This window comes from Sus scrofa, chromosome 11 (assembly GCF_000003025.6).
Source record: "Sus scrofa isolate TJ Tabasco breed Duroc chromosome 11, Sscrofa11.1, whole genome shotgun sequence".
Classification (NCBI taxonomy): domain Eukaryota; kingdom Metazoa; phylum Chordata; class Mammalia; order Artiodactyla; family Suidae; genus Sus; species Sus scrofa.
In genome coordinates this window covers 25,341,096-25,359,301 of record NC_010453.5, presented here as the reverse complement: position 1 = coordinate 25,359,301, position 18,206 = coordinate 25,341,096, and the positions used below count along the sequence as shown (strand labels likewise).

At 40.7% G+C, this 18,206-nt stretch overlaps 1 protein-coding gene across 1 annotated transcript in view; it reads right to left on the bottom strand.

Annotated features, from left to right (window-relative positions):
- VWA8 (von Willebrand factor A domain containing 8) overlaps positions 1–18,206 on the bottom strand; it is a 390,508-nt gene that overhangs the window by 95,986 nt on the left and 276,316 nt on the right. The window contains 1 exon segment of the mRNA XM_021065625.1: positions 15,412–15,616. Coding sequence (XP_020921284.1) covers positions 15,412–15,616 — 205 coding nt within the window.

Sequence of the window (18,206 nt, the reverse complement as noted above, 5' to 3'; positions counted from 1 at the left end):
GGTGATGAAAAACAAAAGGGTAAAGTTTTTGCCTCTATCTGAGAACAGAAATTATAAATAGAGCTTGGATTTGAGGGTCTGGGGAGGGAATATTTTTTCTTTCTGCTGTTTTTATCATCAGCTGCTTTTGGTGAAGGTACGTACACTCCTATAAAACTCACCACAGATTAGAAGATACAGTGAAAAACTCAGAGGGATTTTATTTCTATATATTTGTATGTGAGATATAATTTATAATTCTAATGTATAAGTGTAAGTAGTAAATATAAAACAAAATATAAAAATAGATATAAGTAAATAAAAGTATCATAGCTATAATTTTTTTTTTTTTTTTTTTTTTTTTGCTTTTTTGGAGGCCACACCTATGGCATATGGAAGTACCCAGGTTAGGGGTTGAACTGGAGCTGCAGCTACTGGCCTACACCACATGCACAGCAACACAGGATCTGAGCTGCATCTGCAACCTACAGTGCAGCTTGTGGGCAACGCCAGATCCTCAACCCACTGAGCAAGGCCAGGGATCGAACCCACATCCTCACAGACACTATGTCACGTTCTTAACCTGCTGAGCCACAATGAGAACTCCATGTATTGCTGTTTAATCTTTTTTTTTTTTTTTTTTTTTTTTTTTTTGTCTTTTTGCCTTTTCTTGAGCCACTCCCGTGGCATGTAGAGGTTCCCAGGCTAGGGGTCAAATTGGAGCTGCAACCACCGGCCTACACCAGAGCCACAGCCACGCAGGACCCAAGCCGTGTCTGCGACCCACACCACAGCTCACAGCAATGCCAGATCCTCAACCCACTGAGCAAGGGCAGGGATCGAACCCACAACCTCATGGTTCCTAGTCGGATTCGTTAACCACTGTGCCATGACGGGAACTCCATTGCTGTTTAATCTTAAGAGCAGTCAGAAGCTGATTCTTACCAGAGAGATGTGCAGCTGACTTTTTACACTTCTCAGTAATTATGGGATAGGAAAAAAACACTGCATTTTAGTATTAAGAGTGGAGAGTAACAATAATAGCTATTATGTATTGTTGTGAAATTGGCCTTACATACATGTTGGGGGTTCTATGGATTAACTCAAACCAGACTTAGAACACATGAATTTGTTTCCGATATTATGTCAGGGTTTTCTCTCTCTGGGCAGGGGCTCTTACGTAAACACGATGGCAGAGGGGCTGAGGTCAGGATGACTCACAGTCAAGTTCAGCCCTTTCCCCTCTGGCTATAGCACAAAACCTATTTAAGTGTGAGATTTTCCTCCTAGGGCTCGATAGATGTCCTTGCTCTTTATGGAAAGGATTATTCAAGTCATACCAGCACTGCAAAATAAAGGGCTGGTTAACAGTCTTTAAAACAGAACTATCTAGAAGGAAGAAATAATGAAAATTACCCAATATTAGTTAATTTCTTTTCATGGGGGAAGCAGGAAACCCACTATAATGTCATTGGAACATTGTCAAGAAAAGACTTGACAATTTCTTTTTTCTTTTCTTTTTGTTTTTTTGTATTTTGTCTTTTTAGGGCCGCACCCATGGCATATGGAGGTTCCCAGGCTAGGGGTCTAATAGGAGCTGGAGCCGCCGGCCTACGCCAGAGCCACAGCAACGCGGGATCTGAGCTGAGTCTGCGACCTACACCACAGCTCACGGCAATGCCGGATCCTCAACCCACTAAGCAAGGCCAGGGATCGAACCCGAAACTTCACCGTTCCTAGTCGGATTTGTTAACCACTGTGCCATGATGGGAACTCCAAGATTTGACAATTTCATTCAGAACCCTGGCAACTGGAAAGTCTCCTAAGAAAATGAGAATGTTGGGATTTCCCGTCGTGGCTCAGTGGTAACGAATCTGACTAGTATCCATGAGGACAGGGTTCAATCCCTGGCTTTGCTCAGTGGGTTAAGGATCTCGTGTTTCTGTGAGCTGTGGTGTAGGTTGGCAGCTGCAGCTCCTACTCAACCCCTAGCCTGGGAATATCCAGCTCCAATTCAACCCCTAGCCTGGGAACCTCTGTATGCCTGGGGGTACGGCCCTTAAAAAAAAAAAAAAAAGAAAGAAAGAAAGACAAAACAGACACATACACAAAAACCCACAGTGACAGTGACATGTTTTGTAGGCATACAAACATGGCTTAAGTAAGACTGATACTTGACAGGATAAATAAAATCATGGGAACACAGTGGTTTGGAAAGGTAAAGCAACTTCTAAGTAAATGAAATTTCTGGCTTCCTCTGCTCTGCTCTGAAGCTCGTGGGCTTCACACACCTACCCTAGAAATAGCGCACTCTTCTCTCTGGGATCCAGTGCTTTTAGCAGTTTTTTTTGATGGAGGCAGAGAACATTGATGGTTCAGTTATTAGGCAATTCTGGAGGATACATAAGGGCTGTTCTCTGCCTGGAAAGTGAGCAGTAATTATAGAGGAGATCCATTCTTATACCTCTATATTCCTACAGCACAATCCAAAGAGTTTCAAATGAAACTAGTTCTAGAAAATCAGTTTAACCCCTAACCTCTGTCTGGCCTTGCACTCTTTGTGTTTAAACTTTTTTTTTTTTCTTTCTTTTTATGGCTGTACCCGTGTCACATGGAAGTTCTGGGGCCAAGGACTGAACCCGAGGCACAGCTGTGGCAATGCTAGATTTTTCTTTTTAATGATTTTTATTTTTTCCATTATAATTGATTTCTTGAACCCACTGCATTGGGCGGGGGAATCAAACCCGCACCTCTGCAGTGACCTGAGCTGCTGCAGCCAGATTCTTAACCCATCATGCCACAGCAGGAACTCCTGGGTCAATTTCTGAACACCTCATTCTGTGGATTTATCTGTTTGGCCTTTTGCTAATATCATACTATCCTGATTATTGTAGTTTTGTGACAAATCTTAAAATTGCATAGTATGATTCCTCTATCTTTATTCTTTTAAAAAATTGTTTTAAGTATTTTAGTTCTTTTGCCCTCCCATATAAATTTTATTTTATTTTTATTTATTTATTTATTTAATTAATTTTTTTGGTCTTTTTGCCTCTTCTAGGGCCGCTCCCGAGGCATATGGAGATTCCCAGGCTAGGGATCCAATTGGAGCCGTAGTCACCAGCCAACGTGGGATCCGAGCTGCATCTGCAACCTACACCACAGCTCACGGCAACGCTGGATCCTTAACCCACTGAGCAAGGCTAGGGATCGAACCCGCAACCTCATGGTTCCCAGTTGGATTCATTAACCATTGCGCCACGACGGGAACTCCTCCCATATGAATTTTAGAATCAACACGTCTATAAATCAAATCAGTTATAAAAGTCAGCTATAAAAAGTCCTATGGGATTTTGATCAGAATTGTGCTAAATCAGTTTGGAGAGAATTGCCAACTTTATTATGATTGAGTTGAGTCTTCCAATTCATGAACTCGGTATATTTCTCCTTTTATTCAAATCTTTGATTTCTCTCACTAGTGTTTTGTAGTATTCAGCATACACATACATGTACATAACTCAGATGAATCCTTCACCCATTGTACCACAAGGGAATTCTCAGGTTTACAAGTTTAATAGCATTTTTAGTCTACCCTCACATCTGATTAACAGCTTGGCTGCGTATAAAATTCTAGGTCAGAAATAATTTTCCTTGTGTCATTTTCCCTTTAAGATCCAAGGCTGCTGTGGGGAAGCCCAATGCCATTAGGACTTAGAATACATTTTATAAAACCTGTTTCCCTCATCCCTCAGGTTTGAAGTTTTCGGCCCGTTCTCTTTACCCACAGGGTTCTAAAATTTCAAGTGGATATGCCTCAGTTGTGTGTGTGTGTTTCCGTTTGTTGTATCAAACATCTGTTCTTTAGTTTAATGAAATTTTCTTAAATTTCTTTTGGGGTCACTTCCTGGCCTTTCATTTTTCTCTTTCTGAAATTCTTATTAGCCAGCTAAGACTTACCTTCTTTCTTCTATTTTCAATTTTCTGTCTTTTGGGAGAGTTTTCTAATGTCCAATCTCTTCCATAAAAATTTATTTCTGCTACCCTACCCCTCTTTTTTTTGGCCATGTCCACAGCATGTGGGAGTTCCTGGGCCAGGGATCAAACCTGCACCACAACAGTGATCCAAACCACAGCAGTGACAATGCCAGATCCTTTAACTGCTAGGCCATCAGTGAACTCCTCTGCTACCACTTTTTAATTTCCAAGACATCTTTCTTATTTTCTGAAGGCTACTATGTTACAATAGCATCATGGTTCTGTTTTAAACATTTTCTCCTATCTCTCTGAGAATATCAGTTGTCACTTTGTGACATGTTTTCTGTATTCTCTATCATCTCTATTTCTCTGTTCGTTTGTTTGGATTTCTATCTTTTCTATATGACATTACCCATTAATAATTAAGAATAAGGCATTAAAAGCAGACTGAACTTTTTTTTTTTTGCATAAAAGCAAGGCTTGCCAACAAGTTGGTCTTCTTGTAAGATTTCTAGGGTCAGCATCAGAAAGCCTTTTCTCTTGGGCATGTCAGTTTCTCTTGGGCTTTTTCCACTCTCCTCCTTAAGGAGTATAAATACGGATGCCAGCTCCATGAGATCTAAATAAGGAAAGCAGACTTTTGCTTCACCTTCTTGTTGGCTAAATGGTTTCACTCCTGTCCTAAACTGTGCAAATCTCCACTGTAGCTCCCGTTTCTTGCAGTGGTAAAGGAGAGCTGGCGGTCCAGGTGTATCAGATGGAGGAGAAAAACCTATGTTTCTAAATGGCCTCTATATGGGCTTTCAACTCATTTTCCAATTTTTAGGGCCTCCCTGCACTCTGATCTTGGAACATGGTGCCTCCAAGTCCTGATGCTTTATGCGCTTCTGCAGAGAAACGCTTGTTCCTCCTCCACTGGAGGAATGCATGTTAGTCCTCTCCAGTCCCTAACCTGTGTATTTTCCAATCCTCCAAAGCGCTGCTGCATCTCCAGTTCTCTGTTCTTGCGGTTTTGTACCTTTTAAAATCCTTTATTAGGCGTTCCTGTTGCGGCAGCGCAGTGGATTAAGAATCTGACTGCAGCAGCCTGGGGTGCCGCGGAGGTGTGAGTTTGCTCCCTGGCTCAGATTCAGTCCCTGGTCCAGGAACATCCATAAGCTATGGGTGTGGCCTCAAAATTATAAAAAAAAAAATCCTTTATTATCCTTGTACTGGTATTTTGGCAAGAAGCAAAACTAATCTTGTGTATTTGATTTGTCAGGAATCCCTTTCCCCCTCCTTAAACATCAGACACAGGTATTATTTTATCTTGGAACCCCTTCCAAAGATACAGTTAAGTTATTCTTTGCTGTTCTCTGGTCCCTTAATGATGTTTCCATCACTCTCTTCACTACACTGCACCACAGTTTATCTGGTTGCAGCTCTCCTTGACTGTAAGATCCCTGTGACTGGGTCTGTCTCTTATTTCTCTGTCCCAGTGTGTCTATGTGATCAACATATGTTAATTAGATAAATAATGGATGGGTGGAACTATTCAAAGAGAGTGGTTAGAGATGGCTCTGTGGCTTGAACTTGGAAGGAAATAGAAAATAAAAAGAGAGAGGCATTCCCATTGTGGCTCAGTGGGTTAAGAACCCGATGTGGTCTCTGTGAGGGTGCAGGTTCAATTCCTGGCTTCACTCAGTGGGTTAAGGACCCAGCATTGCTGAAAGCTGAGGTGTAGGTCACAGATGTTGCTGTGGCTGTGGCGCAGGCCAGTAGCTGCAGCTCCAATTTGACTCCTAGCCTGGGAACTTCCATAGGCCACAGGTGTGGCCCTAAAAAGACCAAAAAATTTTAAAAAAAGAGAGTTTTAGCATGTTATAAAGAGAGACAAAAGGAGAGGGCATACAGAAAAACTGCAAAAGACAGCTCCAAATTTGGCTTGCTCTTTACTGTTCTCAGGACTCAGGCTAAAGATGATGCATATTTCACTCTGTGTTTTTTGGTCCTGTTCTAATTTGTCTTTTGAACAAGGCCAAACCCTATAATCCTCCACTGACAATTGTCCTATCATTGATTTTCTGCTTTTCTTCAAGCTGACAAGTTTAGGCAGAGACCATTTTTTCAATGCCTTTTTTGGGCCTGACAAACCTTTTCCCAAACAGGATTATAAACCAACCTCACTTTTAACACTAAGATAGATGACGAATTATGTAACTCTTTGGGTCATGATTTAATACTAGGTGTTTGGGTAACACGACTTCCTCTTAACGTGGCTTTGTTTCCATAGAAATGCTAAAGAATTCTGTAGCCCAATAGTAGCTAAATTCCAAGTTTCTAACTTTTCTTTGTTTACTGAGTACTTTGGGCCAGGTATGAATGCATTTCATTCTTACAACAACTTGGGAGGCTATGATGGTATTGTCTTTATATTTTGATTGGAAAGTGAGGATTCGAAAGAGTAAGTATTTTGCCAAAGATCACATAAAAAATGGCACGTGGATTTGAACCTGGGTTTGACCACTTCGAATTGTATGCTCTTAAACAACAGACTATATCACTTATGAATAAAATTACATTTTGGGGGGGGGCGGGCTGTGCCTGTGGCATGTGGAAGTTCCTGGGCCAGGGATTGAACCACAGCCATAGCAGTGACCAGGGCCACAGCAGTGACACCACCAGTTTCTTAACCCAAGGAGTCATCAGGGAACTCCTAAAAAGTTGCAATTTTATCTACATATATATAGCAGCAAGGTTTTATTTCTATAGCCATTGTGTGATGTGTTGATTATTCACAACAATCTATACAATGAACTCAGAACCACAAAAATTCTAGAGCCATTGCTTGTCAATACATTCATTGCATTTGATATTTCAATTTATAACGGATATATTACAGAATGAATTTGCTTATTTATTTTTTTATTTATGGACGTGCCCTTGGCTTGTGGAAGTTCCTAGGCCAGGGATCAAACCCCGTGCCACAGCAGTGACCCACCCATTGTGGCGACATCAGATCCTTAATCCACTGCCCCACAAGAGAATCTCTTTTTTTCTTATACTTTAAATAAATATTACTAAGATTACTTCTTTACTTGCTGATTATACGGTTAAACAATATGCACTGGAAATACAGTACCATATAAAATAATGATCTTAGGGCCTGTCATAAGAGAAAGGAGTTCAAACACTTTTTTTTTTTCTTTTTAGGGCTGTACCCATGGCATACGGAGGTTTCTAGGCTAGGGGTCGAATCGGAGTTATAGCTGCCAGTCTACACCACAGCCACAGCAATGCGGGATCCGAGCCTCATCTGCGACCTACACCACAGCTCATGGCAATGCCAGATTCTTAACCCACTGAGTGAGGCCAGGGATCGAACCCGAAACCTCATGGTTCCTAGTCAGATTCCTTTCTGCTGCACCACAACAGAACTCCAGAAAGGAGTTTAAATATCTCTGCTGCTGATCTGAAAAGCAATTTCCCAAGGTTAGGCCTTTTCTAAACTGTAAATGCTAAATGATATTTCTTTCTTTCTTTTTTCTTTTTGGTTTTTTAGGGCCACATCTGTGGCATATGGAAGTTCCCAGGCTAGGGGTCAAATTGGAGCTGCAGCTGGCAGCCTACACCACGGCCACAGCAACATAGGATCTAAGCTGCATCTGTGACCTACACCACAGCACACATCAATGCTGGATCCTTAACCCACTGAGCAAGGCCAGGAATTGAACCCACATGCTCCTGGATACTAGTCAGGTTCATAACCCGCTGAGCCACAACGGGAAATTCCCAATTTTCATAATTTATAGGATTATCTTTTTTTGTTTGATATGCATAAAAGTTTAATGAAAACTCATAAGCTTATTGTTTTGATTGAGGGGGTTGTTAATTTAATCTTAGTTATATTTAGCACTTACTGACAACTTTGTGATCCAATGGAAGCATCATTTCTGGAGGAACGTAAAATCAACTGTAAAAATTTCCTTCTTATAGTGTTTATAAGACAGGAGGCCCAAACACATGAACCTCTGAGTGTCATCCTACTTAGGCACAGGCATCTCGCTAATTCTTGCCTCAAACTGACCTCCTGGTTCAAAAGCATGGCCAGTCTATAACTGGGACAACTGCAGGCTTCAACATTTCCCAGAGATGACATGACAGCATCTCATCTGTGTTCTCAGTACCTCTTCTCCTTTTCTTTTGCCTTCCTCTCTTCTTATCCACATTTCCATTGTCTTATTTCTGAAGGACTTTGCTGTTAGGGACCTGTCATAATTCTCCTTGGGGAGTTAGTTAAAGGCTTGAATCAAGCCAGGGGCATGCTGAAGCCAGATTGTACTAGTTTGTGAGAGAGATGTTTGCTAAATACTCAGAAATTTTGTGGGCAGACTGTTAACGTTTGGTAGCTTAAAATCAGCCTTTGTGGAAGTACTGACATCTTTAAAATTGGCAAACATTATAATGGGCCCCCCAGACAGCTGGTTTATCAGCATATGACTGGTATTGCACGCTCCAGGGGATCTTGCATTTTCATTAAGTACCCTTGAAAACCTTATTCAAAATCTAGATTCAAAATGAATGTCTATGGCTGGAATTTCTAATAAACAAAGGAAAAAGATCATCAGAGGCACTGCCCAAGTGTTACCATAGCTAGATCACCTTTTGTTTTTTTTTTTTTTCTTTTGAGAGTCGCACCGGTGGCATATGGAAGTTCCCAGGCTAGGCGTCAAATTGGAGCTGCAACTGCAGGCCTACACCACAACCACAGCAACACTGGATCTGAGCCACATCTGCGAACTACACTACAACAGCTCATGGCAATGCTGGACCTTTTAACCCACTGAGAGGGGCCAGGGATTGAACCTGCATCCTCATGGATACTAGTTGGGCTCGTTACCACTAAGCCACAATGGGAACTTCCCTGCTAGACCACCTCGATGAAAAGCAGTTCTACTGACACATCACTAAGGAGATATAATGGGAAAGTATAAAAAAAATTTTTTTAAGCATTGCCTTTCTGGGTCTAAGAAGATTCCCAAAGATATATGTACATAAAACGGTCCTGTAGAAGAGTATTGCTCTGTAAAAATGAGCCACTGAATCAGATTGTTGAGCATTTTCAGAATTACGGACCAAAGCAGAGTGAAGTATAAGAGTGGACTGTGCTCCTTAAAAAGAACAAAGGCCCAGTGTTCACAGCAGCACTATCTGTAATAGCCAAGACATGGAAGCAACCTAAATGTCCATCCACAGAGGAGTGGATAAAGATAGGGTATAGATAGACACACACATAGAAACACTACTCAGCCATAAAAAAGGGTAAAATAATGGCATTTGCAGCAACATGGATGGACCTAGAAAGTATCATACTACGTGAAGTCAGTCAGACAGAAAAAGACAGACATCATATGACAGCGTGGAATCTAATAAAACATGATACAAATGAACTTATTTACAAAACAGACTCACAGATCTCCAAAACGTGGTTACTGTGTCTGGTTACCCTTCTGGTTACCCAAGGGCAAATGGGGGAGGAAGGGTAAATTAGGAGTTTGGGATTAACAGAGACACACTACTATCTGTAGGATAGGTAACCAATAAGGACCTAGCACAGGGAACGCAACTCAATGTTCCGTAATAACCTATGTGGGGAAAGCTGAAAATGAATGGATGTGTGTATAACTGAATCACTCTGCTGTACACCTGAAACTAAGAACCTTGTTGATCAACTCTACTTCAATAAAATGTTTAAGAAAGAATAAAGAATTGCAAACGTCCACAGAGGATCTGGAGCTAGCATAGGGAAAAACTCTCTCTATATATACATACATACATACACACACACACACACACACACACACACACATACATACACACATATATAATGCATATATTATATACATGCATATATACACATATAATACATGCATTATTTGTACACACATATATAATATATAACTACATGTTGTATATATAGAGAGAGTGAAAAACTAAATTCACAAACAGAGTGCCAGTTAAGCAATCTCGTGGTTTCCAAAACTGAAATTGGGCCTTAACATCTTACTGAAATCTTAAAAAAAATCTGTTGGACTTGTGGTTAAAGAAAAGGCCGGGTCCAGTTACCTAAGTATAGCAAGGGATATTTACTCATCTTCCTAGAATGTCTTCCTTAAAATATTAGCGGTGCCTAATATAAACTAGTTATGTTTTCTATGCCTCTATTTTCAAATATTTTCTGTCAGCTATGTGCTGTGTACCAGGCACAGTCTTAACCGTAAGGCTGAATAAGTTCCAGTCCCACACTGTTTCAAAGAGGCTATCAATTTTTAAATTATATAGAGAGATTCTACCAGTAATATACAAAAGATGTAGTTTCTTTTTTTTTTTTTTTAGTTTCTGATTATTTATTATAATTAGACAATAACATTTGAAAGCTGTAATCTTTTAGCCTTTTGTTCCCACAAGAATAGTCACCAGGGAGTTCCCTTCGTGGCTCAGTGGTTAATGAACCCAACTAGGATCCATGAGGCTGTAGGTTCAATCCCTGGCCTCACTCAGTGGGCTAAGGACCCAGCGTTGCTCTGAGCTATGGTGTAGGTCACAGATGAGGCTCAGATCTGGCATTGCTGTGGCTGTGGCTGTGGTGTAGGCTGGCAGCTGTGGCTCTGATTTGACCCCTAATCTGGGAACTTCCATATGTTGCCAAGTTCTGCCCTAAAAAGAAAAAAAAAAAAAAAAAGAATAGTCACCAGGAGCTTTTAAGAGAAGACTTGATATCTGAGGAAAACCATGGTGTAGCTTTAATAGCCTTCTCGCGAAGAATTCAAATGTAACTAAGTAAAAATATGAAAACTATGCTTTATAAAGAACACTATAAAACCTAGTCAGAAAATTTTTGCTCATGATTAACCTATTCTTCTGAAAATATAGAGTCTAAAGGTAGAAAATATGGAATCTAAAGGTAGTAAACATGAATTTTTTTTTAATTTCTTTTTATGGCCACACCTGCGGCATATGAAAGTTCCCAAGCAGGGACTGAATCTGAGCAGCAGCTTCGACCTATGCCACAGCTGCAGCAATGCCAGATCATTTAACCCACTGTGCGGGGCTGAGGATTGAACCCGTACCTCCGCAGTGACCCAAGCCGCTGCAGTCAGATTCTTACCCTGATGTACCACGGTGGGAACTCCATGAATTCTTAATAATGGGCTCTTAAGACTGCAGTTACAGTGATACTTTTGAGTCTGTCATTACAGATGTTAATTCTAAGAAAAACACATGTTCCTATCAAAGCATGTAAAATTAATGAACACATTTTATATACACCTCAATAAATACTCTCTCGCAAGCAGTTCACAAGCGGTACTCATTAAAGAAAACTATCAGTGGATGCCTGAAGCAAAAACAAAAATTCAAAGCAACAACAGCTTCCAAGCTAATACCTCTAGGAGGCTGAAATGCAGCAACGTCCTGATGGATCATGATAAAGCATGTAACTGACAGAGTTTAACCATCAACAGTTCTTTTGACACCATGCAGAGGCATCGGGGAGACTCGGGGGTTAGTAAGTTGTTTGCCTGGCCTTCACCTTGACCAAAGCAGCATCATGACCAATAGGAACGGCCCCAAACAGGCATTACAAACCACCACCAGCAGGTGTGAGGCTGCCTCACACGACTGCAGTGTAAACCAGGTCTTTGCATTTTTACGATGGAAAGTAAATCTATTCGGCCACTAGATGGAGATGAGGTTACTCTCCAGTGACAGGGCCGCTTGCTGGCTGTCAGCAAGTGATAAGCATGGTACTGAGAACCTCTTCTCTTTCCTCAATACTCCCACGGAAGGCATTTTCCAAGCTCCCAAATCAGGAGCAGACTATGTTGAATAAAGGGTCCATACATGAGTAATAAGGGAATATGTGTGTGTGTGTATGGCTGGGTCACTTTGCCTTACAGCAAAAATTGACAGAACATTGTAAATCAACTATAATAAAACACTTCAACAATAGAAAATAAAATTTAAAAAATTATATATATATAATTATATATATATATAGATGGCTGGGTCACTTTGCTATACAGCAAAAATTGACAGAACATTATAAATCAACTATAATAAAACACTTCAACAATAGAAAATAAAATTTTAAAAACGAGGAATAGGTTGGGGGATCAATTAGGAAGGTAACGTTTTTGCTTCTTGTTACTATTGCCCCCGGAATGATTCCTATTTAGATTGGGTTGTGCAAACTACTTGTAAATAATAACACGAGCTGGTCAAAACAGAAGCCATTAGATATGCCATCTCATTGTTTACCCAGCAGTGAGAAGGAAGAGGAGAGATAGGACCAAAAATTAAAACAACGGCAGAGCATTTGGACCATGAGTTGCATCTGTTTAGATATGAAGATGCTCATAGCTGGTTTCTCAGTTTGCGCAAGTCTGTAAGTAGAGATTTTCAACATCGACAAAATGGATCAAGGAACATCAGAGATGGAAGGAGCATGTTCAATTAACACCTATTTCAATTTTCCAAATGCAGCTATCATTCAATTCTGACTTATGTAACTTTATTACTAAATAAGTGCTGTTTTTTGTTTTGTTTTGTTTTTTGTCTTTTTGCCTTTTCTAGGGCTGCTCTGGTGGCATATGGAGGTTCCCAGGCTAGGGGTTGAATCGGAGCTATAGCTGCTGACCTACACCACAGCCACAGCAATGCCAGATCTGAGCCGCGTCTGCGACCTACACCACAACTCACGGCAACGCAGGATCCTTAACCCACTGAGCAAGGCCAGGGATGGAACCCGCCACCTCATGGTTCCTAGTCGGATTCGTTAACCACTGAGCCACGAAGGGAACTCCAAATAAGTGTCTATTATAGGTGAACTTTGACCTGGAAACACAAAGTTACATATTTCCTAGAAAATGTTTGGCTTGTAGAAGCATCAGATATTGCCCTACATAGCTGAATATTTTGATTATTTTGAGATGTTAGATACTATGTTTCTGTTCATTTCTAACTTAATATGTACTCATTCAATAAATAGCTATTACATAAAACATGAAAACAAAGGAAAAATTGAGGCAGTTAGAAGAATTCATTTGTCATCAAAAAGCTTCAATTTAGTATATACTAGTATGAACATAAACAAGCTTTTTTTTTTTTTTTTTTAAGGGCTGCAGGGGTGGCATATGAAGTTTCCAGGCTAGCGGTCAAATCAGAGCTATAGCTGCTGGCCTGTGCCACAGCCACAGCAACACAGGATCCAAGCTGCGTCTGTGACCTACACCACATCTCACGGCAATGCTGGATCCTTAACTCACTGAGCAAAGCCAGGGATCGAACGGGTATCCTCATGGATACTAGTCGGGTTCATAACCCGCTGAGCCAAAAGGGGAACTCCCTAAATCAGCATATTAATTGCCTTTGATGTCCCAATCACTATGCTAAAGAACTGGGAACACAAAGATGCACAACAGTGACAGAGAAGGTATAGGAAGAGAAGAACTACACAGTTAAAACACAAATACGGGTTAATTTTTGCAGCAGTGAAGACCAGTTATCAAAATCATGAGTTAACATTCCTTTCAAAGGTTCTGTTGTGAAAGATAAACTTGATTCAGGCCACAGATCTTGACTATAGGGACCTTTGCTCTCTATAAGGCATGAGAAATTGAAATGAAAGATAGGAAATTCAAATACAATTGTATTTACTATTAGGCATTAATTACTGTAATGAAAAGAGGAGCTTAATTCAAAGGGAGAAGAAACTAATCTTCAGAATAATAAAAGAAGCAGAACCACAGTTGATTAATTTCCTAATGACTCTTATGGAGAGTGACCCACATTCGGTCTGTTGCTGTGATAAATCCATTGCACTTAATGACATGTTTATTTTAGAGTGATACATTTGCTTTAGCTTAATTAAATTAATATATTCATACCCTTTCGAAAGAGTCTGAGGTTGCTGGTTTACACTGGTTTGCAATTTTCAAAACGTTCCTATAAACTAGAAATATGTATTATGCATCCACAAAAATATATATTTTCTCCTTTAAGCAAAATCACAAAAATAAGCACACGAAATAGTACCCATTAATCAGATATCAAAGGAGTCATTTGTGGAAATTTCTTATCTTGTTAACTGTTTCTTTGCTGAGGAACACAGTCGGCAGGAACCTACCTCACTTTTTGCTGGATAAAAATGAAATGTAAACACAGATGTTTTCCTCTGAAGGTTAAAATCAATACATTACAAATAAATAGATCTTTTTTCTTGTTTGTCTTTTTAAAGGGCCGCACCCATGGCATATGGAAGTTCCCAGGCTAGGGGTCGAATTGGAGCTGCAGATCCTGGCCTACACCACAGCCACAGCAACATGGGATCTGAGCCACATTTGCAACCTACATCACAGCTCACAGCAACATGGGATCCTTAACTCACTGAGCGAGGACAGGGATTGAACCTGTGTCCTCATAGACACTAGTCAGATTCGTTTCTACTGAGCCATGATGGGAACTCTTTTTTTTTTTTTGGTCTTTTTAGGGCTGTACCCACAGCATATGGAAGTTCCCAGCCTAGGGATCAAATCAGAGCTTCAGCTGCCAGAACCGAGTCACATCTTTGAGCTACATCACAGCTCACAGCAACGCCAGATCCTTAACCCACTGAGCAAGGCCAGGGATCGAACTCGTAATCTCATGGATACTAGTTGAGTTTGTTACTGCTGAGCCATGATGGGAACTCTAAATCCTTTTTCTTCTGAAGCATAATATAAATAAACTACAAATAGAATAAGCCCTTTTGTAATATGGTTTCATATTTACGGGTTCACAGCCTTCCACACTGTTCACATTAGACCCAGTCAGCAGCTGGGTTAGGTGGTTGCTGAGTCATTTCTGGAGCTGTGTGGAGCTGTGAGTTTCCTCCCACTTTGGTGACCATGTCCCATATATTTTTACAGTGTAGGGTTGGGTCTACTTACTATGACTGCCAAATTTCTATTATCTGGAAATAAGGAAGTTGATGAAAACAGCTCTAGGAGATGCCTAATTCTGCTTATCTTCTCTAAAGGTTTTGGCCTTATAATAACACGCTGGGTTTTAGATGCTCAGTATTTGTTTCCTTGGCAGCATGTGGAGATGCTGACGACAACGGTGGACGTGAGACCCGAAGCAAAGGTGGCTCTGGAAGTGGATTAATGCTTAAGCTTAATTAGCAAATAAAAGTGGATGAGGGCATTCGCGTGTTGTGAGGCGAGCAAACCTATATATTTAAGCACGGATCGTCAAAAAAGACACATTTTTTACGTTTTCACTCTCTAGAAGGATAGATCTTTTTCCTATATGAGTCCAAAAATTACGTTAGCTATTTAAGCACATACATTTGCATTGCGGAGCCTGACGTTCTCACGACTGGCATTTGGCGCTAAATTGATAACTGAAAACCTTAAGAAAGAAGGTCAGTTCCAGTGGTACCTGCATAGGTCTGTCACTTTCTTGTCCAATCATGTTTCTCCATTCCATTAGGGACCGCTGCAGATGTTCAAGTCCAGTTTCCCACAGCCTGATGCAACCACCCATATCAACGGTTACGACGCCACCTTGGCCCCACTCAGCTAGCAGTGCATCTGTGTCCGAAATAGTAGATAGCCATGCGGTATATGGAGACAGAGATTCTGATCTGAAAAGGAAATTCCAGTGTTTACCTGATTGCAAGCCCAGGTCATGAAGCTAGTTTAGCCTGACTTAAGTTCATTAAACTTGCTGTAAAGAATTCCAGTAGTAAGCACACGAAAAGATAAGATACCAACAGGAGGAGTTCCTGTCGTGGCACAGTGGTTAACGAATCCGACCAGGAACCATGAGGTTGCGGGTTCCATCCCTGGCCTTGCTCAGTGGGTTAAGGATCTGGCGTTGCTGTGAGCTGTGGTGTAGGTTGCAGACGTGGCTCGGACCCTGAGTTGCTGTGGCTGTGGCGTAGGCCGGTGGCTACAGCTCTGATGAGACCCCTAGCCTGGGAACCTCCATATGCAGCAGGAAGCAGCCCTAGAAAAGGAAAGAAGACAAAAAAAAAAAAAAAAAAAGATACCAACAGATCCATCTGTTGGGGAAAAATATATAGTTACACAGCTATTTATTGGTTATTTCCATATCCTGTACTTGTGAACCTTGGGTGACATCTGCATTCACTGTCTGGAAGAAAGGAACTCTAAACCAAATCATACCTTACACACCTGCAGCCCTGGACTTGCTCCTTAAGGGTCTAAGGTCAGTGTTTTTTGTTTTCGTTTTTCGTTTTTCGGGTTTTTTTTTTTTTTTTTTTTTTGCTTTTTAGCACTGTACTTGTAGCATATGGAAGTTCCCAGGGTAGGGGTCAAATAGGAGCTGTAGCTGCCAGCCTATGCCATAGCCACTGCAATGCCAGATCGGAGCCTCGTCTGCAACCTACACCACAGCTCATGGCAACGCCAGATTCTTAACCCACTGAGTGGGGCCAGGGATTGAAACCCCACACTCATGGATACTAGTTGGGTTTGCTTCCGCTGAGCCACAATGGGAACTCCCAGGTCAGTGTTGAAACGGATGTCTCCTTTATGTGTTTTAACTGCATTTATATTTGATGTTTGCCTTTTCTAACGTAGACAGTTGTATGGATTTATAAGAAGTAATTTGTATATTTCTTGTATTTTATATTTCATACTTATTCATATTTCTGATATACATAGTCATTTTTAGGAATGCAATGTTTGCCTGTAAGAGAGAATTTCATTCTTTTATCTGGCTATAGCTCTCACGATAGAAAAGAAACACAGATTGCAAATGACTAGTGTTGGCTCTCTAAATCCGCCTGATATTTTCTGTATGAAATAAATAATCTAAAGGGATGGTCTGATCTGAAAATAAAAATGTAGCAAACAATCAGTGTAGATCTGTGAAAACCACAAAACTACTCTATATTAGATTAATTCTTCTACGAAAGAATAAATCAAGACTATTTTAACTTAATTTTTTTTTAATCTGCCTTATAGTAGATACTAAACATGGAGTGACAAAGCCAGCTACTCTGGGACACGGAAGTCTTAGAAAATGTTTATATAAAGAGGGCAATAACAGTAGAATGGGACCAAGATTTCAGAACTATTTTACAGTACTGGAAGGACTCAAAGAAGGTAAGATGCGATGCAATACAGAATCCATCTCTCGGTGCTCTCAAAAAATATTTCTCTTAGGAAAAGAATTGATAGGTACAGATGGTGAAGTAAAAGGCTATTCAAGAATAACGAGATACTCATGTTGCAACAGAAGAAAGGGTGGGGGAACAACTGTAATTGTAATGTATACATGTAAGGATAACCTGACCCCCTTGCTGTACAGTGGGAAAAAAAAAAAAAATAAAATAACGAAATGGGGGAGTTCCTGTCATGGCACAGTGGAAACGAATCCGACTAGGAACCATGAGGCTGTGGGTTCGATCCCTGGCCTCACTCAATGGATTAAGAATCCAGCGTTGCCCTGAGCTGTGGTATAGGTTGCAGATGCAGATTGGATCTGGCGTTGCTGTGGCTCTGGCATAGGCCGGTGGCTACAGCTCCGATTAGACCCCTAGCCGGGGAACCTCCATATGCCGCAGGTAGGTGCAGGCCTATTTAAAAAAAAAAAGAAAGAAAGAAAGAAAGAAAAGAAAAACGAAATGGGGAGTTTCTGTCATGGCTCAGCAGTAACAAATCTGACTAGTATCCATGAGGATGTGGTTCCATCCCTGGCCTCGCTCAGGGGGTTAAGCACCCAGCGTTGCTGTGAGCTGTGCTGTAGATCGTAGAATTGGCTGGGATCCCACGTTGCTGTGGCTGTGGTGTAGGCCAGCAGCTGTAGATTTGATTTGACCCCTAGCCTGGGAATTTCCATAGCCATGGGTGCAGCCCTAACACCCCCCCCCCATTGCATTAAAAAAGAATAATGAAATGTATCCACCTGAAACTATGATGTTTGAAATTCTGCCACAAGTGCTCAAGATGTATGAGTCTACTGAGCACAGAACCTACTGGTTGCATATTTAACTCTGCACAATGAAACTTTAAATTCACAAGGGCAATTTCTTCAATGCATCAAAAAAAAAAAATGCTGAAGAAATCACACATCTACCACAATCTGAACACAAGGTCTAGAATCTCTTCTCCTTTTAAGAAAAATGCAACATTCTCCTTATATATAGTAACAAAGTCTTTAAGAAACACATAGAATTATAATAGAGTGAAGACCAGACTTATATA